Source organism: Adelges cooleyi, unplaced genomic scaffold, assembly GCF_023614345.1.
Source record: "Adelges cooleyi isolate 19-005CV unplaced genomic scaffold, UGA_ACOO_1.1 ACOO_flye_CR_arks_rails_tigmint_CR_PRNA_23, whole genome shotgun sequence".
In the NCBI taxonomy this organism is placed as follows: Eukaryota; Metazoa; Arthropoda; class Insecta; order Hemiptera; family Adelgidae; genus Adelges; species Adelges cooleyi.
The window spans coordinates 9,001,160-9,026,557 of NW_026095893.1; the positions used below are offsets into that span (position 1 = coordinate 9,001,160).

The window sequence follows — 25,398 nt, forward strand, 5'->3', positions numbered from 1 at the left end:
TAGGCAATTTTGACAAAAAAAAAATGTGAATACGCTGTTGAAGATAAGTGAACGTTTTATTTATTAATATTATAATGATACAAGATTAGTGTAATGTAAGTTGTCAATTAAGTAGTTTTTAAATAGACTATTTAAATTAAAAAAATGTAATTTAATGCAAAAAATTCACCATTAAATTTACAACAATTTAAATCATTGTTAATAATATTCTTAATTTATATAGTAGATACATAATAAAGAGCTTAAATTATTAAACAAATTGATATGTTTTATTTCGTTAAATAATGAAGTCTTAGCTTTAAGTGAATTACAGCAATGATATGTTTTTGTTCCAATAATACTAAAAACATTGATATGCTTAGTTTCATTTAACTTAAAAATGTTCTACAATGCTCACCTCTAAAATATACATTCTAGTATTTTAAAATGATACATAATTAGATAATACGATCGAATATATAATATGAATGAAATATGCATGTATTAAAATCCGGAAGATCCAACATTAATTGAATTTGTGATATTCATAATTGCAGTCATACTAGAGATTAAACCTAAATAGGTGTTATATTTTCTTTTAAATTTAACACTTCTTTTATTAAATTGATGGTTGATTTATATATTATGATATTAATATGTCAGCCAAGAATAATACATGTTAATACAATATAACAGGAAAAACAATTCACAATTTAACATAATATAATAACAAATGACTAGAATTTGGACTAGAATACATTGCAGTAAATAAACAACAATACGTACTTATAACGAATGCAATTTAACAAAAAGTGAGGTAACTTTAAATTTCAAAGTGTAACTTGTTTTATCACTCAAAGATATGTGTATGGTACTATTATTTATAGTATTCTATTCTAATGAACAACATTTTATGTTTAATACGACATTTCGATATGTACGAGTTTCTAATTTCTTTTAGTGTATGTCAATTTTTGCATTATCGACAGACTCTGTTCTAAGGCCGCTGTATATGCACTATTGTTGGTAATTTTGGCCGATTTAAATGAAGAGATACAAAATACAATGCTGTTGTTTTGAGGATTGTAGGAGACGCCATATCCATCCGGCACCACCGGACCGTAGCCCATGAAGCTATCGGTCGAAGTTAGTAACTAAAAATAAAACAATAGAACTAAGAATACTAATAATTTAGGTGCTTGCTTGGTTTTGAATTAGGTTGCAACATGTACATAAAATATTAAAACATAAAAATTAGTAAATAGAAAATATGAATTCTATTTATTTTAATATAAAACACTGTAATATTTCAAATTGCTCAGTTAAACTGTGAAAGTTATTAAAAAGTACTGACTTGACTTGTAGATAATGCAAAACTATTTGCTATTCTGTATGAATCGTCTTCGAATAAAGTACATGACAAAGCATTTTCTCTAGCCGCTTGTCTCAGACCCAATAAGTGTACGTCTATACCCATTCCAAGAATATTGTCAATCATAATATCAGTTTGTTTTTTTACAGCCGTTTCAAACAGTTGCATTTTCTCATGCTAGAATTTAAAAAAATGAAACTTAATTATATTAAGCTCCAATTTCATGTTCCATCCGGGTTTTTGAGAAAATGTTTACATCAAAAGGTAAATACATACTTATAGATAGTTAAGAAAATGTTTTTTGTTATGTGTATTGCAAATAAGTTCTCTATCACTCTCTCCGACCAACATAGGTCTTATATTTATTATTGCGGTAAATCAATGCATTAACCAATTCTATTTTTCTTTGATCTGCTAACTATTACTCATGATTTTCTAAGAGACACTATTTAAACCATAGTTAAAATACAAGTGCGGGTATTTACATTTTAAATAATTAAATCATTTTTCATAAATTATAATCACTTAGTTTTAAAAACTAATTTCGTTATATTATTAACTTTGGTTGGTCATTGCAGTTATAATAATTCAACGTTCCATAAGAAAACTTGCACACTTTATAATTTTCTTTGCTAACATAAAACCACACTTTAACTTAATTTAACAGAGAGTTGAAATTTGGGATTTCGTTTGGCAATGATACACGCTAGTTCTCAACTTGCAACATACAACTTTTCAACTTTATAAAATGTTCAAGTTTTTGAACATTTTATAAACAAATTGGTTGCAGCGTGTAATTTAAATATGTGTATAATGTATTTATTATATTTAATTACTTCTGTCACTGTGTAATATATCTTCTTTGTACCCAATATGCCACTTTCTGTAACCGCTGATTGGTTCATAGCTTTAGCCCATTCCAACGCTTCTACAGTTGCTGCTCGAATGTTATCTACTCTTCCAAGTCTAAAACGTCGAGTGGAAGCACTTTCATATGTAGCCACTAACTTTCCGTGTAACCTTAATCAAATTGTTATTAATTTAAATAAATATATTCAGTGTCATAAATTAGCTGTTTTTTCATAAACACCTAAATATTTATTTTGTTAAACAATTTAAATCTTAACTTTATCATTTATGTTGAAGTTGGCCGTATAAATAAAATTTAGCAGTGTAAAAATAAGTATAATGTAATACCTATATTTTGCTATAAAGAAAATAATTGATATTATATTATAATTATACTAATAATTAAATAATCTAGTACACTAATGCTGAGTTGCATAAACGTTTCTGGGCTCAATAAAACATTTGAGCGACGTGATTGGTTCAAACACGGTTATGGAACTAAAGAAATTTTGTATAACTAATCATAATATTATTTAATGACTCTTTTTTAATAGATTTAAAAGCCATAATATAAATTTGACTTACTTATGATAAGCTAGTTGCATAGCTAATTGAATATAAACATCGGGACTGACTTTGCAAGATTTGATGAATTCTTTGCCGTATTGAGTGAAACGGAAAACATGACAGTCCAAATCTTTAACTAATCTAAATTGACCAAAAAAATTGTATATTAGTTTTTTTTTAATAGTCTATTTAATTTTTTTTTTAACGTTTTCAGTATAGTTGTTTTAATTCAAAATGGCCTTGCAGACTATTAAGGGCATGGAGTTGTTAAAATATACATTTCAGTACCCAAGTAAAAGAAACAACCTATGAAATATCCAGATAATATTTGAATATAGTAGTTTTGATGAGTTATTAAATAAATAATAATTGAGGAAAGTATAAGCTTATAAAATATACGTTAAGTAAAACTGTTGCCCATTACTGCGGTACACGGGTACCTCTCTCTTCTTTTAAAAATATTCTGATAGGTTAAGGTTAAGCTTGAACACGAGACACGACTAAGCTCTAAGCTGTGTGTAATGCCACATCAGAGTGTCCAAACATTTCTTACCGATCTAATACGGAAGAAGCGTCTGCAATATGTTTGATAAGTTCGTTATTGACACTCCATATTAGTTTTTCAGGTTTTTCTACAGAAGCTACTGGATCAATCGTCTGTTTATCCAAGTCTTTGGTGCTCTTAATCAATTTTTCCATTAATTCAATGACCGCAATACCTTCGGACGGAGAATGTTCATAGCACAATCCATTGGCGCCGTCTTTACCTATAATCAACTTTAATCGACAATATTATGATCTGTTAGCAAAAGAAAGCTATGGGTTCTAGAAAAATTTAAATAATAACGCATACTGATTAAACGTCTTACTTGTATTGTCTTGTCAAACCAACGATTTCCTGAACAATATTCGCTACCTCCGCCGTGCAGCATTTGGTGCATCATGTTCGTCTCATCTCTATCGTTGGATAACCTGTAACCTTTAGCTCCGACCTTACATTTTGAGTTGAATTCGAGGCCGGGCGATTCCAAATCGAAGTTTATAAAGAATAAACATCTCTCGATCAACGCCAAATTATTGCGGTTTGAAGCGCTTTTTGACAGCAACTCTCTGCTATGAGCCCAATCGTCCCGTTTTTGTGATGTTAAAACACCTATGGGATACACACCTGCCGTATTAGTTGGTTTCTTAGCATCCAAAATAATATTCAGCATTTTTGTAGCAATTTGTTCTTCGGTCAATGGCGTAGCATCCTCGCCAGATGTCAAGCGCAGTACGTAAAACTGCATTAGGGTTGAATGCATTTATATTAGAATCATAATAACTTAGATCGTTGCATTAAATGAAATATTCTACCTGAGATTTGCAAGCGATTATTATATGTGGACGGGATAGCGTGAGGTCAGATTCGACATTAATGAGATTGTCTTTAACGAGTCCAGGTTCTCTGTATGATGTCATAAGTCTATAGTACTGTGCCATGCAGAAAGGTTGTCCTTTCTCCCTGGCAGTGGCTTTTTCTACAGGCAATGCTCGCCTATAGATAAATAAATATTTTTTTCAAAATAAATATACAATATTTTCCACGATAGACAATCGCTTACTTGTCTAGTATTCGTTTGAAGTTCATCATTTCGGTAACGAATTTGGCAGAAAACTTAGCCATTTGAGTTTCAGTTGACAAATTTGGCAGTGGAGGAAATACCATACCCGGATTAGAGTTAACAGGCAAACACGCTTGATTACATAGATACATGTCATGGAGCCACCAATCATACGCCTACAAAACAAAAATTAATTAGTGTACATGATTTCAAGCTGAGCAAGTTTTATAATAATATGATTTTTAAATATTTTAGTGTTATAAATATATCGATTATTATATTTGCAAATTATATTCATTATCATCAGTTACAGCTTAAAAATAGTAGATTCTTTCCCTTATAATAAAGACATTGGATCATGAGCATATAATTTGGTACCTTCGGTTTTTGACTCAACTCATATGTTAATGCCAAAATCTTAAATTAATTATTTTATTTTTTAGATTTTCAAGATTAACAATGAAATGAAAGCGTTACCATTTATGTTTCAAAAGTTGCTAATAAAAAAACCAAGTTGGGGGGGGGGGGTAAAACAAAACAAAATATGAACACAATATGAAAAAAAACATTTTAATTTCTTATTAAACTCTATGAGTTATTGAGTGGCCCATGATAAAAGAATTACCCTGTATTTAGATTAGTTTTAATTATGTTTATCCTGTACAATCTGCATACTTCTTTATATTTCTTAGCTTATACTTTAATATCTAATTATTTATATGGCATTTCATAGATAAATGGAAAACGCCCTTAATTATGTCTCGAGTAAACATAGTTCTATGTGGGTATTATATTATTATTTATCGTCGAAACCAAAGTATTATAGTTTATACATACAATACAAAATTATCATAATTGTTTGATCGTATTCTCCAAAGACCAAGTGCGCTGCGATAACCGCATAGAAACTGTTATTTATTTTTTGAACGAGTGGAAAAGAGTAAGTTGGTCCAGTATAATTTTTAGAAAAACTCGAGATAGTCAATTTAAATAATGGAGGGGGACTGAGGCGAACCTAGTATAGTGGCATACTTGCGGAAGGCTGTGAGTGTAAGTGGGGTACCCACCGGCAGCGGGGCAAACGCTATTCGGTCATTGGCAGCCCCGGCGAGACTGCGTGCCTCTAGCTCGAGGGAGGATACACCCTTACTTACATCGTTTATGCCACATACATATATATATATCCGTACATCCTAACCACGAAAAAAGAAACCCGAAAATAAAAGCTCCGTAATACTCATGATACAAATTGCGTGGTAAACCTCGGTAATCTTTATTCATGGCCGGTCGTCGCCGAGTCAAACGCAATGTGAATTATTCAAAACCAAATACATCGGAGAACTTCTTTTTTCTACTTTTACTCATGTGTAATTTGTTTGGATCCAAAACAGAATTGAGGATACACAAAAAAAAGTCCGTTTATCGCAGATAAAACACACACGATGACTTGTGGCCATATTATTAAACTTACTATTTTGGAAGTTGACGTTTTACAAATGTTATCTACGAACTTCCAAATAACCGACTACTGCATAGTAGTTTAACGCCATATTGATGATTTTTTTAGGATTCTCTCAAAGTGCTGAATGAGCGTTTATTAAGAGCGTGCAACGTACCCGCGTATCTCAATCTATTGCTTGTCGAGAGAACAAGTCTGAAGTCTGAGGATATACAAAACAAATCGTGACTTATCACTGCCGAAGCTTATATTATAAGGGGGTAAATGAAGAGGATCATAAAACAACTGTAGTTTTATTGTAAAAATATCGAGTATAGTTTTTGAATATTGCTGCGTTCAAATAATGTTTCAAAACAATATTGTTATTTTTTAAAACATAGTATAAACTAGAACTTATTCATGCTTATGCTTTCTTTGAAATAAGCCATACTTTTTAGAAGTCAGTGGAACCATATTTTGAGTTAAAAATAATATGAAAAGCATTTTCTGGTGACGTTATTGTTAAAACGTTTTATAGGACAGATAATATAAAAATTAGGTATGGATCTCTTAAATTCGAGTTGTATAGATTTTTTTTAAACACATTTGTTGTATGTAATATTTTTAGTTAGACCCTTTTTAGTGCTGCATTTTTTCGAGACTTAAAAACAGTATCGTGATTTTTTTTTTTTGTAAATTCGGATGTTGAAACTCCATTTATATTTAAAATACCAATTTCGGATAAAATTCAAAGTTGTAACCATTTTTATAGTTGCATACACCAAAATTGTTTTTTTCTTTATGAACGATCTTATTATCATTTCTGGTTTATGTTGGGTTAAATTTATTATATGAACAATTTTGCATTGTAAACAATATTTGATAAAACCTAAATCTATATTGATCTAGTTAAAATTTGGCTCTCGTAATCTTTTTATAATGACTTGTTTGACTAGCTTTTTCTATTTAGTATTTTTTTAAATAATAACATATATACTGCACTGTATTGGTGATATCAATACGTGTATATCAAATACACTGTATATAGTATAACATATATTATACTAAAATTATAATGCTTTTTAAATTTTACTTAAATAAATGATAAAAAAAACTTTTTATCTCGTTTCCAACATTTTTCACAGCTACATGAACTACGCTTTACTTAAATTTTGATGTATTATTACAAGATTTTTTCAGTATATGTCAGTCACAACAAAGGGTCGTCGTAACCTTACGATGATTTATGAACAATAAGCGGTTAGGGGGTGATATACTGTAACATTTTCTTTTCCCTTGAGTATAGCCTCAACTTTCAAAATTCGGGTTTCAAATTTTGAAGAAACGCTGGTAGTAAAATAATACATCTAAAATTATAAAAATAAAAAAAATGTCAATGTTTATAAAATATGAAAATGGTTAATGGTATAACAAAATAAAACTAATATTAGAGAGTGAAGATTGATAATGAAATTGTATTATTTTGTATAATAATGGTAACATAAATATATAACATGTATCTCGCTAAGCTTAATGTATTTATACCAAATGTATTTTTTTTAAATAGTTTTGGTGATGGTCATCCAAATAGGTACTAATGTGCATATAAAACATAAAAACAGAAAGTAAGATTGCTTTATCTTATTATCGTCTTACAATTCAAAGATACCTATTGATTTATAGTTCTTTATAAAGGTAGTAATGGTACCACTTTCAAACAAACATTTTTATTATCAGTTTTTAATTATTTGTGGATACTATAGCTGTCATCTTATTTAATATGTTTTTAGGTCATATTTAAAAAATGTTGAATGTTTTAATTGTTACTTAAGTATTAAGCCTCAATAAAGTCTTATGCAGCTGCTAGCATATAGTAAGTAGTCTGTCCAAAATATGAACGCCAACTGATGCAATAATTGTTTTATTTTAGAAAAACTATAATACATATAATATATTTTATCTCCATTTAAAATAATCCTCATTTGTTGTAAACCACTTGTTCCAATCTCCATTTTTATTGCTCAACCTATTCCTCGAATTCGTGAGAAGTTTGGTTCTTCGCCTGTCTCGTCGATTCGCGTTTGATGATGTCCACCTCGATTCAGTGCCGCCCCCCGCATGACTATTTCAGGATATAAAAAAAAGTTACAGGTGTGATATGGGGGTCCTCATTGTGATGGAATTAGGGCAAGAAACTAAAAAAAAAAAGCAAAACTAAATGTGTAGGTTGTATTGTCATGATAGATGGTCCAACCCTCGCAAATATGCAAAATCACAATGCGAGGGTGGCTCTGGGACCACGAGGTAGCAGAAGAACTCAGGACTTCGAGGGATGTTTTGAGCAATGAAACTAATGAGTACTGTTATGTTTGTATACTTAGCATAAATATTTATTATTATTATATAAACTTATAGAAAATAAATTATTAACTATAAATTATAAGAAGCATAAGCTATTTTAAAGTGGCTGAATAAATAAAATATTTGTTTTAAGAAATATGAAATACAGAATACCTGGTAGTTGCTCATGCGATAACATTGATAATATTTTGTATGATCTGATTGGTCTTCAATATTTCTATGCTGTTGAATGGGGGGGGGGGATAAGACGGGTTATGTTATGGGATTGAAAACGGGTGGGTTTTAACCCTTCACTGCATAATGTTCCATATATGGAACAATTGTATTAATTGTTTATATCTGCTCATGCTATACATCTTTGTACGCACAATGTTCCATAATGTTCCAAATTCTTTAATTAGCGTTTTCCATGAAACCAAAACTCAAAAAAAATGTATTTTAAATTTTTTAAGTAGTACTAAGTACACTTATAGCATATGGTTAAAAAAAATTTCATGCAGTGAAGGGTTAAGTAGTTTTATATAGGCAATATTTAAGAAAATAGGAGTTTTGATTAATAGGAAGCTGATTTTCATTAAAAAATTCAGTTTCTTGTAATTAAATTAATTAAATTAGTAAATGTTTTAATATCAAAAATACATTTTTTTACAAAAAAAAAAAATCAAAAATCCATTTCCAACGTAACTTAGTAAGGTAGCCAAAAAATTCATATATTTTTAAGAATTAAAACCAGACCATTTATCATCAGGCGGCTTTTTGGTCTAAAACGTCGTAAAGTAGACCGCTTACAATTACCTTAATGAAAACCGTGTACTCGACAGCGCCATTTCTTAAACTATTACTCTTTTTGTTATTTACACGAATCTAGAAGCTAGTAACAAGCTACCATGATAGGGATAAAACAATAACTTTAGTCGCGTGAAAAAGGTTTTATTCAAGACGACACTAGCTTTTTAACTTTTTTTTCTGTGTGAATTCACGATAATTTTTTTTTTCTGTGGACCGATTTTTACTACTTAAATTTCAACTGTGCTTGGTTTATATTTTATATTATCTAGTCTATTGTATCCATATATACAATTTATACTGTACTTAGCTAAAAGTTAATGCCTATAATATCAACAAACGACATAAGCTAATGATTTTCCTTTTATGGGTATGCTAGGTATCTAACTTAACCAAACTTGCTTTTACACTAGTACTCTAATCTCCTTTCACGGATGTCTGTTATAAGAACAAACGGTTACTTATTTCCAATGATTTTACTTACAAAAAAAAAAGAAAATTAAAAAAACTAGAGTATCGGCTGTATCGGGATTATCGGTAATTTATAAATTAGCTTACAATTTCGATTAAATTATTTTTTCCAATTCTTTGGTAGTTATTTCGGAGATCAACCTATTATGTTATGTTAAGTTAGGTTAGGGCTAATCTTAAATCTTACACTTGTAATCATAGCCATGTATTTCAAAGTTGAAGTTAAAATATTGTACCTACTGATATGATCGGACTAGAGGAAAAAAGGTACTTAAAGAGAAAAAAAAATTGTTTTTTTTATGTGAAATTTAGAATATTAAATAATTTATATCATTATAAGAGTAAAAGTATGACAAATTTTTATGTTAACCTAATTTATGCGGCTTAAGCTCCCAACCCCATTTAATTCTTGAAATCAAACTTTCCGCCTTTAGTCGTGTTTAACCAATCAACGTTAGCACGTGAATAAAATTTCCGCTTATCTCGTTTTTAGAAGGGTTCCGGGTCCTTTGGGAAAACTTATCATAGAACCAGACTCGTCACGTTTTCGACTAATTGGATTTGCTCGCGGCACCGAATATCCCTCTCCCCAATTCGTGTATAGTAACTCTGAACATTCGTTACTTCATTTGTTGGCGTGAGCTGAATTATTATTGTGCTTTGATATAGTAAAATGTTTTATATTTTTTCCGGAAATCAACCCTCTGGGATTAGACAAACAAAAATAGCCCCAGTTTAATAAAATATATGAACGCTTATGCATTCAGGTTTTGTTTATAGAACATACTTACCCAATTGTCATATTCTTCTCTGCGTTCAATCAATATCTCTTGTAAAATCGGTCCAGGGCCACTCGTAAATTCTGACACGAGCTTTCGTACGTTTTCTTGTTGTTTTTCATTTAGTATTGGCTTTAAAGTTTCTAAATATAGCTTCATGGTGCGTTCCAGTAACGGAACTGGCAATTTCGGTAACTTAACCTGTAAAACAATAAGAAAATGTTAAAATAAGAAAATCCCAGTTCAACAAATTTCATTAGTATTTGCTCGTTTTTGTTTGTGTTGTGGCGAAATCTTTCGTTAATATTTTATCTTATGGTAATCAATAAAACTATTAACTATATGCATTATCTATTATTCAAACTGATATTCAATAAGATGTTTGATATTATAAACTCAGTGGTGTGACTATTCAGTTAAATGAAGAATCGTTAATTAGTTAATAACTAATTACACGTGAAGATATGTCTATAAAAAAATCTAGAATAATATAATATTTAACAAATTAGAATACTAATATTTTTATAATTATTATTACGATGCAAGTTTTTACAAATTTAGATCCTCACATTTAACGTTAACTAATGTACATAGTATAGGTACGTGAAATAAAGCTGACAATAAGGGTATACTGAAAAAGGAAAGCCCATCTTAGTAGGAACGGTAGACTCTAAAAAAAGTACGATATCATGATCAAAATATGTTTTTACTAAACTGAAAGTAAATTGCAGTTGTTTTCTTTGCTTTATTGAAACTGGGGGGTGTTTCTGAAAATGTGTTTTACTGCAGTATATGCTGTTCGTATTTCGGCATAGTCTGCGGTAAGCTGTTATAGAATTTGGTTTTCAGGGTCGTTGAAGGATGAGGTAAGTTTAGTTTTCCAGTCATTTTTGTTTTTTTTCGCCGGGAGTGTTTTCGTTTAATCATAAAACTCCCCGGGGTCGATTTTCCGCCTCTGCATTCTAATAGAGAACACATGGTGGTGAATCCCACGGTAGCAAACAAAAAGAGCCTTTGCCAAACAAAGAGTGATCCATACCCCTAAAATAAATTCCATTAATTTTGATTACAAGTACAGCAAACTCAGGTAAATGTTAGTAGTGACGTCATAAATCACCGATTCTCGAACACCGCGGAAGAGAGTAAATTGCATTAGGGTAATAATTCACACTACGTATCGAGGTTTCTCGTCGGGGAAACATAAATTCGCATTAAAACTTTTAATTGACATAATTATAAGATGACATAATTGTCAAATACTTTAACATAAATAGATCACAATATGCAGTGTAGTATGGTTGTCAATGTAAATTTATAAAAAAGGACAAACAAAAAATCCTTTTTTTTTTTGCCTTAAAATCTGGTTAATGATGATCGTGTGCAGTGTAAATAAACATCCGTGAACTAGACATTTACGCTTTCACACGCTACTGGTGTGTAGCAAAAAACAAATAATTTGCAAATATGAACGAAATACCGATAGAATCGGTTAATCGGTCAGTTAGGAAAAATGATTGAACGAATATTCTAGTAACGGTTAGTAGCGTAAAATTGTGTGCGGCTCAAAAAGCAAACGCAGCGCAAACTGAAGTAATTCCTGTGTACCGAGTGGCGCAGTAGTCGGAAAGGTCTGGCAGCCAGGTAAAAATCAATAAGCTGCCCTCGGCACATAGGCCGGCACGCAACCGCGGTAGTCGAATTATATTATCCGTTACTATAAGCTTTACCCGGCGTATCGTTTGAAACCAGGTCATTAATATGCGCTAGGTTTATTTAGATTAATAGTCAATTATGGATATTTTATACAAACCACATGTATATTATTAAATATACATTTATATGTATAAACACACACACATACAATTCAGAGATAACTTGATGTTTATTAGAGAGCTAGAAGAAATATTTCGCAAAATAGTAAATTCCACTTAAAACTATCTTATACAACAATAATAAATTTAAAAAAATTATTTCAAAGATATACCTATCATTGAAACATGTTAATATGTATTATTTAATAATATCACTGTGGCCTCAGATTTCAATAATAAGTTGAAAAAATCTGGTTTTGTGGAATTTTTAGTGTGTTTTAATGATTGCTAAAATGTATTTCAAATAGAGTATTTTATTCGGCTTAGTTTTTTGAATTCAATACTGGTCTCAGAATTACTATACAATTAAAATTTTTTTACACACTTAAAAGAAAATTGAAAAATCCTACTAATGCGATTAAAAAAATGATGTGCTCCAATGATTTGTATGCTACTTCGGTTTCGGGAAAAGAAATTATGAAATGTATATTTTTTGGTTCTTGTATCTTAAAAAGTGATTAAATATAGTTACTGGGAAATTGTCACATTATTTGTACAACATTTTTTTGACAGAAAATATTAATTACAACCCAAATAGTTTAATAATATATAATTAAACTAATTGTTATCAAACCTTTAAAAACTAATTAAAAATATAGTTATATACTATTAATACATTATAACAGACTATTAAACACCTCTGTTATTTACTTATAAAAACATACCTTTGCTTTACAAATAAATCTTTACCAACAATTTAAATGGGAAATAGATTTTCTTTAGAAAACTGTGCCTTGTTGAAGAGTTTAATTCGTTCATTGAATGACATATACATTGTTTATTACACGTAAAACTATTGTGCAGATAATGTTAACACTTGTATTTTAATTATGACTACCTATATTGTTTTTTATTTGTAATTTCGTATAATTGCTGTGTTGTTGAGAACGGTACATAAGTCTGGAATCGGATTACTTTACCTAAGAAAATAAACTACAAAGTACTTAAATAATAAAAAACGTTAGCGGTTTTAAACGGTTCGAATTTGGTTTACTATCTGACTAACCCATTAATGTTTTCATAGCAACAAAAAAAAACATCTTCACATAATATTTTATAAGCAAAGTAAAAGTTTTCAGCTCGTTAAGAATATACCCGATGTTTTTATTTATTTTAGTCCGTCACTCTGTTTACTCAGCAGAGCGTTATTGTTCGTCCAATTTGTTTTTCTGCTTTTTGAACCACCCCTGATCCAATTAAACTCACAGACAGCTTCGTCAATTAGCGAATATGCGTGTATACTGTACAGTGACGTGTATAAGACCCCACTAGAATTCCCTATAGACATTAACTAGAAAAACATGATGTACGACCCTTTCCTATACCCCGGTCTAGACAGCAAACACGTTAAAATGTACACTGACCAAACCATGTTATCTAATGGGGAAAAATTGTCCACTATTTTTTATTAATTTATCAGTTTGTACTTATACAGCCTATTAAAACTTATCGTTTTCAAAATTGAGTAATAGTTATTGTAGGAAATGTTGTTTTATTATTTCAAATAAAGATTGGATATCAGTGGATTCGTATGATTTATCGTATTAGAGTGGAATTTTTTTATAGTGAAGGGAAGCAAGAAAATGAATTGTAGGAATATTAGGAGTATTGAGAATCATGGTGAAGTGTACGATTACATACATACCTCGGAGAGTTAGTTAAAAGATGGAGGTTAATTGAATGGAAGGATTGAAAACAATTAAGATTTGAGAATTTTGTCGATCCCCAAATTTGGATACCGTAAGTCATTGCAGGACGAATAACTTATTTGTATTTTTTATTTCGCTGTAATTAAATTGAAATTAAAAGTAAAGTACAACTTTATGTTCTAGAATGATTGGTTAAGAAGTACGAAGTATTTGTTTCGTGTCTAGTTACTATAAATATTAAAAATATGGCAATTTTTTTAGAGAAATACCAGAAAAGTTACTGTTCAATTTTTAAGTGTAATGTTGCATGTATAGCGATTTCTCCTAATATTTTCAGGGGTTGAGCAGGTTTGAGAGCTCTTTGTTATTATACTATCTACAAATTTACAAAGAAACTATTTTCTTTAATGTGGATTTACTTGTAAAAAATGATTTCCTACAAATCAGTAGCTGCCCGGCTACGCTTCATGGGCTTCTACTCAGCAAGAAGATTTTAATGTTTACAGCTAATGTAGCAGTACATGGATGTAAAGCAACAGCACATAAATTAAAATATGGGTACGCATTAAATAAAACAAACCTCTATCTATGTAATCAAATAGTTACTACGTCAGTGTTGCATCCAGATATATATTTAGGGAGTGCAATATTTGTGCAGATAAACCATGTTATCGATTGTTAAAAAATATACCCTTTTGCTTAATTAGACGCTGAAATTATTCGATTTATGCTAACGGCACTGCATCCAGTCTGTATCCCTTTGGGGCTGATAGATTTTGGGGCACAGTGTATGCATTGGCAATTAGACACGTGCCGCACCGGGGCATTATGCCTTTTGTTATGGTAAACGGCAAACGATGATGAACGATACTATACCATGCATGGACAATAATTTTGTTGGTTATTGCATTACGGCCAATTAAGTTCTGTAGTTCTGTTGTGACAGAAAATTAATGATAATAATCGGGTTGGTGGCGGTGGTAGGTGCGGTCATTAATCAGCTCTGACGACCGCAAAAATATTTCAGATGGCATTCGTGACCAACGCGATTTAATCGCATTCCAGTAATATTATTACAGAACTAATGTTTAGTAAACGAAAATAAATAAATAAACCGATTCAACATTTAAAACGCACTATATTGAAATGAAATTGATCTAAGTTTAATTTTTTTAACTATCCGCATAAATATTATAACACTGATTAGAATTAGTTTTGCTTGTGAATTTTAGTAACACGGTATTCAATTTAAACGTTGATGAATGACGGATTTTTTTGTTAAAGCATTTGGGTAGATTTTCGGGTTCAATCGACGTAAGGTGCACACTAGACTAAAAATAATACTTTGTTTAAATGAACGAAAGACTCATTCCTATACCACTTTAGTGAAAATGTTTTATTGTTTAAACTCATATTATTCCACGTCATCACGCATAATACAGATACGTGTTTAGGATAAAAATATTGGTAGAGCTCAAATAAAAATTGGATTTGAAATAAAATCAAAATAAACTTTTCGAATTAACCATTTTCAGTAGAAAATTATTAGCTAATAAAAACAATATTTAGCTCAGAGATCATAAGTGTCATTTGTCAACAGTAAAAATACATTTATAATTAATATCCTTTTTATTAATTCATATTTACTTTGCACAGAATTATGTTATTTAGGAGCCAGCATACTAAACATGCATACAATTTATAAATCAGGATAGGCTCGGGACTACCAGGCCTACCCGCTGGCACGCCTTTAACATAACACCAACAGACTTAAGTTTCAAATATCTAAACTAATGTTCTAATAAACGTTTGTAAAATAAAATTACAGCGTATTTAAAGTCTAATGACTAAAATGATAAAACGTGGAACATGCTTTAGTCGGCTGGCTCCTAAATAGTGATTATTTCTGATCTATAATCTCTTTGCGATTTATGACGATAGTATAGTCTTAATTATATGTTTTGACCAAAACGTTTGCATGACGACGACGACTCGATATGTAATACGTTTTAAGTAGACGCGATTTGTTAAAATATAATAGGTATAATAAAATAAATTCAAATTTTGACGGACATTTTGTCGTCTCCCGTTTTTTAGGTAAAACCACCTCTTCGAGTATAGGGATAGGTTAGGCTGCATGTAGTTTAGCAGTGAAAAAATAGCCCAGGCTATATGTTATAAAAAAAAATATTTATTGTGTACGGTGGGAACGGTGGCGGCGGGCGTCAAAATATAACAGGATGACGGAAGATGATCCCCGACGAAGGGGTCGTTTTACACGGGGGTGAGGTTACACTACAACAATAATGATTATTGTTTCACCCCCTCACCCTTGGTTGCTTTCCAGCTCCCTCTTACTCTGTCTGTCTGTCTCTCTCTCTCTCTCTAACTTTTTCTATCTTTTACCAGCCCTCACCCTTTCCGCGAGTTTGCTTTGTGTACACCGCGACACTCGTAAGTCCGCAACCGGGGAACCGCCGCTACACGTGCCGCCGTTTCCCATACATTGCGGGGTGCAACTGTATACGTGGGTAGTTACTACACTTTATTGTATACAATAATATACACACAAGCTTGTGTTGTAAACGTAGCACCACGGTGAGCGAGGATACGGACCGGCGGTTTTATTTTCATAGGGATGTTATCGCTATGTGTTTGTTTGATAATGAGCGCAGAATACGATCCGATGTATATATTGTGCTATAGTATAAATATCGTGACATTTCCGAGAGGGTAACAGACAACAGTATCACTGGCAAATGCTGTCCCGTTGCCGACCATTTAACGTGGAATAACGACACATAATTATTATTGCAGACAATAAAATGTCGCTCAACAATAGTATAAAATCATTCTTTTGACGCCAAGTGCTAATACAAAGTTTTCTAACAGTAATTGGAATAATATAGAACATATTATTATCGTTATTATTACCTCATCAGACAGTTATAAATAAACCTATCAAACACATTTCTGAAGTAATGACAACCAAAAGGGTACGACTGTACAAGTAACATGTTTAGTTTTAATTCATTTTTTAAAATTGTTTATCGGTTTTTTTAAGTTGATATAGGAGAATATTATTGATAATCATATGGGTGATCACTGATTACCCAAAAGAACACATCAAATACATAATTTGCTGTCTTGTATAATTTTGTAAAAAAAAAAATCACTTAAATCCTTTGCATTTTTATTATTTGATTTTAATTTTCGGGCTTTCTAGAAAGTACTAAAGATTTAAAATCTATTCTATATCCATCCTTACCACGTTATTTTAATTAGACTTGATTATATTGTAATTGAATCCGATCGCTAAGCCTTAAATAAATTCTGTGCCACAAAAACTAGCAGTTTCCAACACAAATTACGCAGTAAGTATACTTACAAAAGAAACTCATCTCATGATTCGTAAAACAACTTGTCTGCACATTATGTGTTAGCCTTAATACTACAGGGACGTTTAGTAAGTAATGGGAAGTTTTTGTGGGGTAGTCATATTAGCTTCCTACTAGATGCTGGAAAGATACGGGGATTTCACATTAGCACCCCATATTCTCGGTGCTATTAGGAAGGCATAGGTTTTGATTTGTATAGATATCAAATTGGTAAATATCGAAAATGATGTTTTATAAACTACACCAAACATTAACCAGACACTTATATCAATTTCTATAAGCTGATGATCCGATTGCATTAATAACACGGTATAAAGAATCGCAAAGCTGTTCACTTGTCACGCGATGCGTCAAAGTGATATTATTAACGCAAACCGACGACGATACCGAAGGGTAAAAAAAAAGGATATAGTAAATAATATTTTATTTTTATTTTATGTACATAATAACATGTTGTACGTAAAAGTATTAAACAACCAGATGTAATAATAACGAGTAAGAGAAGTAAAAGATAAAAGACCCAGAGCTCGTCGGCAATAACAGCACGGCAGTTAGAGGGGGGAGGGGGCTAGACCTCCCGCTGGTTGGCTTTCAAAAGTTCATTAAAAATATAAATAAAAAAAAGAAGGAAATTTCTCGTTATATTGCAGTACGCTGTACGGTATAAAAACGAGAGTGAAGTTTAAAAAATTCAAAGGATAAGGTATAACGTATAAATTATGAATCTTTGGGATACAATATTTAAGTAATATTCATAAATAAAATTAAAAAGAGTATCCTAAAATAATAACGTTTAACATTTCAGTATCTACATATTATGAAACTTGTGTTTTCAGTTGTTTTATAACAATGCAAGTCTAACTATCTAGGTTATGTTCTAATGAACTGAATAGGCTTTTTTTTAAGCAATAAATAATTGTTTATTTAAAGACTTTTGTGACATCTAACCAAAATTAAAGAGCAAATTTTTTACCTATTGTAATGTAATTTAAGATTGTTTTGTTTTAAATAGAGGTATATAACTAATATAATATAATGTATTTATATAAATTAATTATACGTTTAGTGAGTATTATAATTTATACCTAATACCCACCCCTACATTTGTATTGTACATCCTAAAATTACTGATTTATTTATAAAAATGTTAACTATACTTTCATATTTAAAACTCATAAGTCACAAACATATTTTTTTTTTTATAAAAACGTATATTAATAAGACGTAACCCAGAAATAAAAACAATATAAATATTGATTTACTGTCATAAAACACATCAATTAATTTTACATTATTAGAAAAAATATTAGAAACAATAGGGTAAAACAAATATACGATGTATTTGAGTACCATAAAAAATATTTACAAAAATAATTTAAACAATTTAAGTGTTTTTTAAGCTTTAATTTTTTAAAATAATTTAAATGATGAGTATTTTAATAGAATAATATTATTAAAATAACTATCGCTTGAAGACAATATATTTTTTGTATTTATAAATAAAATTAAAATTAATTTTTAAGTTCAATTTGTTTATTTTTGAAAAATGATTAGATAGATTCAGCCATTTTTTAAGTCTATAAAATAATATACTTTTAAGTTTTACATCTGTGTAACGGACATTAAAAAGTTGAGTTAAAATTTAAACTGATGATACATAATTCATGATTATGAAGCGGGCATTAAATTTTTGGTTAATGTTTTGTTTACTGTAATGGTGCACGCGAAGCATATTATAGTATACGGCACACCCGCGGTATACCCAGTATACTAATAACCTTTTTGGAAAAAAAATATTTTAAATATCGCCAATAAAAGTTAGTATCAAATATGTCTAGACTTATTTTAACAAGATATGTTTTAGACTGAGATTAACTAAAATTATTTGGTCACGATATTTCTAGTTATCAAGTAACTTGTTATTTTGCTAAAATTGATAAAGATTTATCAATGCTGAATAAGATTATTCCATGATTATAAAAAACGTGGATCATCATGAATCATTCCTAGTTGGAGTTAGCGGATAAGAGAAATTATAGTGATGAAAGGAGACTAAGGATTATTCAGCTAATCAACATATTACAGTGCCCAGTGGTAAGAATGGCGATTGATAAGGAGTAGTTAGCCGATATTATAAAGAATAGATTAAAATAGTGATTAATAAGGTGTTTTCGTCGATTTGGTTAAAATTCTAACGTGTTTAACTCAAAAATATAATACGTTTTTGATAAATGTTTTTTTAATAAAATTATAATTTTTTTTAATTGGCAGTTAGCTCATAAAAGTAACTCTTCTAATGTATTCGCTAAAGAGGAACATATATTTACTACAATGACCTCCTAAGAAATAAGTTTATTATATCCCTACAATCTTAATGCATATTTTATTAAATTGATTAACCGTATTTTAAACATATTTTTCTTCTTACTAGTTTTAAAAACCATTGGGCATCAACAATATTAACGAAAACTAACAAATTATAAATTGTAATCAGATCTTTAAACGGTATAGTAGGGATGTATGTAAGCAGAAATTGGGATCGGAGGATAAGCTATTATTTTTTCATTTTCAAATTAAAAATTGTTTTCAAAGTATCAAAAAATGATTTGGAATAGCTGTATTCTATAGCATGAATTCTATATGGTTTAGATTTTTGAGTATATGTATTTTAAGATTTAACTTAAGTAGATTAAGTTAATTAACTCAGTTGTATAAATGTATTTATTATAATTAAATACAAGTTTAATGAAGTATTTGAATAACATTTTTTATTGTCAGGTACCACGAATTACTTAAATTTTGTCGCATCTTACACTACTTAATGTCACATTACTGGGATAGAATGGTTGGCTATCATTCGGTCAGCGTTATTATAATATGCACCGTACATTTTAGTAATTTTCCAAGCCGACTGGCGAAGAAGGGCAATCACCATTCTGGCCACCATCGAGCTTCAACAACGCAGCCCCAGGGGTCATTAGTTATGTAAATGGAAACACGTCACGTCTGAAACGACGGTGAATTGTGCCGCAGGTCCTCTCACGTCCCTGCAACGAAATAACGATTTTACCCTACACTAGAGGAGTACATCTGTTTTTTTAAAGCCTTCCGTTGCGACCAAGTCGACAACAAATTCAGATTTTTATCAAAATCAAATCAGACAACAATCGGCGTTTACATCGATTCGAATAATATATTATAGAAAATCAGACTACTATTTAAATTTATATTGATTGCAAACTATAGTTTTACATATTTTGAAATTTAATATTATAATAAAACTTATAAGAAAAGCCAGTTCAAAATACCCGCACGATGTCATGTAGACGTTTGTCCATTTAGAGCTGTGCCATAGAATTTGGCAGTTTATATTCGGCCTTCTCCAGAGAATACTACGAGTACCACGATAGGAGAGCATTGGTAAAAAAAAAGGGCAACTGTAACCTCGGGGGAAACAATGGCAGTATAAATACGTGAAGAGCGAGTGACTCATATATTTTTTTTTCTGTTCTATATGTATTTTGTTTCATGTCCCTACAAAAGGCTTACAGTCTACAAAACGAAGGAAGTTCGTCGGGGTTTACATGAATACTACTGCGACAAGTAAAAGGACGTTTAAATTGATATACTTCACTTACGACAGAGTCGCAAAAATAAAAGTCAACATTAAGTTTATCAAATAAAAAAAGTGTTATACAAAGGTCTTATATGACTATTTTATTTTAAAAAAAACACGAAAATTTCGAAGCATATTTGTGTATGCGTTCGATAGTATATAAAAGCTCTTTAAATGTTTTTATATAAAATAGTAAAACCTAAGTTCCAAGCAAACAACACAATTGTTGAATTAAAGGTATAGGTAGTCGTCATTACGATCGTTTATGTGTGTGACGAAATTCGGAAATGGCTTTATTTTACGACAAACGATCGTAAAAGCTGTGATTTAAAACGATCGACTTTAAGTCAATTAAGTAAACGACTTTATTGACATTTATGCTAATTTTAGGTGTCGTAATTTATTGATACATGCATGTTTTTTACAAAACTTAAATGCTATACAAAATAAATAAATAATTTTAATAAATAAATGAATTTTTTTTTTAAATCATTTTTTGATAGGCAATGAAATATTAATAACACAAATGCATCACTCCTAAATATTTAAATTGTCTTATAATATTTTAAATAAGTAAGAAAATATTTTCAAAACATTCGTGTTAATAATATTTTATTTCCTGCCAAAATATGGTTTTTAAATATTATACCATATGAAACATGCTTTTCAAATGGTTATTAGAATATTATAGTTTTAGAATAAATGTTTGCTAAGTAGAATACTTATGTACCTTACGATAAAATAAATCATGTTACAAACAATTACAAGTACAGTGATCATAATATTATTTTTTAAAAATTAAAGCGTTCACTCAGTATTAATGTTTTTTTCTTCAAACAACATTTCTAAGAAATTATTTTATAAAACACGTCATTCTTAATCGTATTTATACAAAATTATTTGTTATAGTTATTAGGTTAATATAGGCATTTATTTTCTTAACAAGCAAAAAGCAAACATTTTTAAAAAGCTTGGTTTTTTTAATGTCCAGAAAATATTATACTTTAACATTTTACTCCCACATATCCTAATAAATTATTTAAGTTGTATAAGAAATATAAGTTGGTTACCAAATAAATAAATAAATTTAAAGTACAGGCACATTCAAACATAAGCTGTTTTTTTTTTTTGGTATGATTATTTTAGCTTTGATTTTTTTTTTATTGATTCTTTAAATGACATATTTAAGCATCAATTGGTTTAAAATAGCAAATGTATAATTTAAAAGTGAACTTTATTAATAGGAAAAACTTAAGCCGCACTTGTGGTTATATATTATAAAAGAATTAAACATTTAAATAAACCCTTAACCACAAACATAATTTTCTATAGCAATGTTACAATTATCAACGTCTGTTTTATGCGCTAATGATAGTAACATTGCTGCCGAAATACGTAACGTATATGCTATAGATAATTATTTTGGTGGTTAAGGGTTTAATTAAATATTTTATTATTTTATTAATATACTTTTATTTAAAAATAGTTTTTAAAAACTATTATGTTTTATGTTTAAAATTTTACTACACAACCAGCATTATTATTGGCATACACGCCCGACCGGGCAATTTAATTTGAATATTATTTAAAGTATATTATGTAATAACACAAGAATAAGAAAGTATAGAATGTTCACAACTCATACACAAATATAATTTACAAAAGTCGTTAGTTTTAATATTATCGTATGTGAATTGCAATACTGCTAAATAAATAAATATATAATAATATTGTGAAACATAAAGTTATAATTTATATTTTATAATACCAATTAAACTATAAGTTATATCTCTTTTGTAAAAAAATTAAAAAATGCTTTTGATTGATTCGAAAATAAACGCCATAATTAAGAATGTCCAAATAATAATTAATAATTTTTATAATTAATATGTCAATTGTATTTGGCGCATTGGTATAAGGCGTCGAACTCGGTGCGCTAGAGGTACTGGGTTCGATTCCCGCAGCGCTGCGGAACAGACGTTGTCCGCCTTCACCTCGCATAAACCCTGTTTACTCGGGAGAGGCGCGGCGTTAAAAATGAAAAAATTGGAAAAAATATGTACATATATGGTTACATATATGGTTACCATTGGATTACTCGAGTGTGTTCATAAAAATGGATATAATATGGAAATAGCCAGGAAAAAAAATTAAGTAGAACAATTGAAAATATAAGTGGTCGAAGCAAAATATTATACGCTTTAAGACGTCTTGTAAAAAAATAGCGTTTTTGACATTTTAATTAAATCTTTTTTTAGTACTAATTTTAATTACTCCGTTTCCCTTGCTACTGAAGAACACGCGCGCTAATAATATTATTGTAACCAGCTCTTTATAAACGTAACGATTTAAATTGAGCGTTGAAAGCGTTCACGTTTTTGTTGTTGTAACACAACTCAACAACAAAACCGTTTTTACGCGGCGCGTTAATCGTGGACTTTATCGACTTTCGAGCAATACGCCTAACACTTTACCCCAAAATACCAATGACCTACTATGGATATCGATTGTGAGCCTTACCATCCGCAAACATACAAACCTGAGAAGTTTTATGTAGACAATTCATCCGGTGTATAATAAACATGCGTGCGTTGATATATTTTGTTAAATGTGCATACGAATGTAACATGATAAAAAAATTGCGAAAACCCTCGGCGGTACCGGGTGGCATTTGTAAACGGCAACTGTATACAAAATGTTTAGAGTGCGCTAGCTAAGGGTCGTCCGGTGAACTTTTGGGCCTCGTATTGATCCGGTGCCCCGCGTGTTGTGAGTGCGTGTATACTGTATATACCAAACGACGGTGAGACCGTTTGCGGCGGTTTTTGCCTACAAACGTTATTTTTCCGTCCTTCCGGGCGACGCCGCCGTTAATTGTATATATATATATATACGCACACCATAGTACCCGTGTATAATAATAGTAATAACACAATAATATATTGTTGTATGCGGGGTGCCTATACAAAACCGCGCAAGGAGGCACGTCCATGAATCACGCCCGAGAGAATAAACAAAATACACAAAAATATTCGCCGAACGTTATCAATCAATTCGATTTTGAAACGGGTTAGACCGTGTGTGTGTGGTCGCCGACGACGATTTTTTATAATAAGCATTCTACATATAAATAAAACCATTCGGCCCAGTTGTAGAATTCAAATTTCAACCGGCTAAATCGCTCTGGGTCCTAGTGATTGCCGTTAATATACAATTTTCTGATACGTTTGCCGCCAATAACCCGTTCGTGCGCTTAAAACTCGATTACATCAACATGTTCACCACCCCCGACCCTGTTGCGGCTCTAGGAGAACTCATTTCTTCGTCTCCCCCTTTGATGTTATGCACCCTCCACACACTCTTATAGCCGGCGGCGGCATTACCGAATAACACGCGAACCTGTATATCATTATTATCGGGTGACGTATATATATATATATATATGTTGTTTTTTAAATAAAATATCGTATATTATATTCATTCATGGACAATACTACATGTAAGTGGCCTCTATTACAACTCCATGCCATTTTCTATTTTCGTTATTTTTTTTATTCATAAGTCATATAATTTTTATTAGGGGTTTATACTAAATTCACGTGATATAATACTGAATTGATTGTTGTAAAATTATATGGTTAAAAAAACTCGCATTAGTGCATTGTTTAAATGATTATAGATAACCGCATAATTACACCAAACTCTAACCGAGGACAAGTTTTACAAAAGCATTTCTTTAAAAACTTATACGATAATTCGTAATAAGTGGATATTATGGGGTTTTAAGATGGCTTTTTGTTTTAAATGTTAAATTTAATTCAAGTATACAAATTGACATCTACGTTTTTTTAAAAATTAAACATAAATAATTATATTTATTGATTTTAATGTAAATACAACAAAAATCATAAAAATCGTTAAAAAATAAAATGAATTTTATTAGAAGACATGATTTTAAGACCTTAAAACTTTTCAAAGTAGGCCAAAATGCAAAAGAAAATTCTGTGTTTTTGCATGTACGGAAAGATCAACTTAAATTAATTTTCTTGGAAAATAATTGTTATTTTGTATTTTTTAAATAACATTTTTGTTTATTTTACAATGTTTTGTAATTTTTAAAAACGTTTTATATAGTATTTTCAGAAAGCAACCTTCTTCTGAATCAACTTTTTAGAAAAAATAAACTCAATTTTAATAGCTCTCTGCTACTCGAAAAATATTTTAACACCGGATTTATTCGTATTTTCTTATGGTTAACCAATTTGATTTCTTATTTTCTTAGCTGTCTGTACCGACGTTTTTTATATAAGAGTATATAATTTTAAAAAGGGTTTTAGTCTGGTACGTCGAGTGGTGAACTCGAATATAATTAAGATGATGATCTCGTTGTTATTAATCGTGTTTATATAGTATAGTTTCTGTTTTCTTATTTAAAAATACTCTATTAGCCCAAAAATATTAAAACAAACATTTTGTACAAAAAATTCTTAATATTATGATATTTATAAAGAATTATAATAAATAATAATTTTTATCTAGAAAAAACTTAAGCAACTTATACTCTCCGCGCGATAGTATATAATTCTTATGGTTAAGGGTTTTTAATATTATTTTATTAATAATTTTAAGTTGTCCTTTTAAACAATTAAAACGTTTTC

At 30.2% G+C, this 25,398-nt stretch overlaps 1 protein-coding gene across 1 annotated transcript; it reads right to left on the minus strand.

The window, feature by feature from the left end:
* Window positions 1-622: 622 nt before the first annotated feature.
* LOC126835435 (choline O-acetyltransferase) lies at window positions 623-23,398 on the minus strand. The gene is made up of 10 exons (XM_050568017.1): window positions 23,280-23,398; window positions 10,219-10,407; window positions 4,372-4,547; window positions 4,124-4,304; window positions 3,637-4,050; window positions 3,321-3,544; window positions 2,786-2,908; window positions 2,188-2,371; window positions 1,334-1,528; window positions 623-1,133 (listed from the first exon to the last, which is right to left on the minus strand). Exons 1-10 carry the CDS (start codon window positions 23,367-23,369, stop codon window positions 927-929), a joined length of 1,983 nt encoding a protein of 660 aa, XP_050423974.1. The 5' UTR covers window positions 23,370-23,398; the 3' UTR covers window positions 623-926.
* Window positions 23,399-25,398: the final 2,000 nt, after the last annotated feature.

What these genes read in the sequence shown, in the direction of transcription:
- LOC126835435 (XM_050568017.1), bottom strand. Translation starts at nt 23,369, where the DNA reads ATGTTACATTCGTATGCACATTTAACAAAATATATCAACGCACGCATG. An exon ending in GCTTCTTCCGTATTAGATCG is followed by an intron (nt 2,909 to 3,320) that starts GTAAGAAATGTT and finishes TGGTCAATTTAG; the next exon opens with ATTAGTTAAAGATTTGGACT. An exon ending in TATATTACACAGTGACAGAA is followed by an intron (nt 1,529 to 2,187) that starts GTAATTAAATAT and finishes TTTAAATTCTAG; the next exon opens with CATGAGAAAATGCAACTGTT.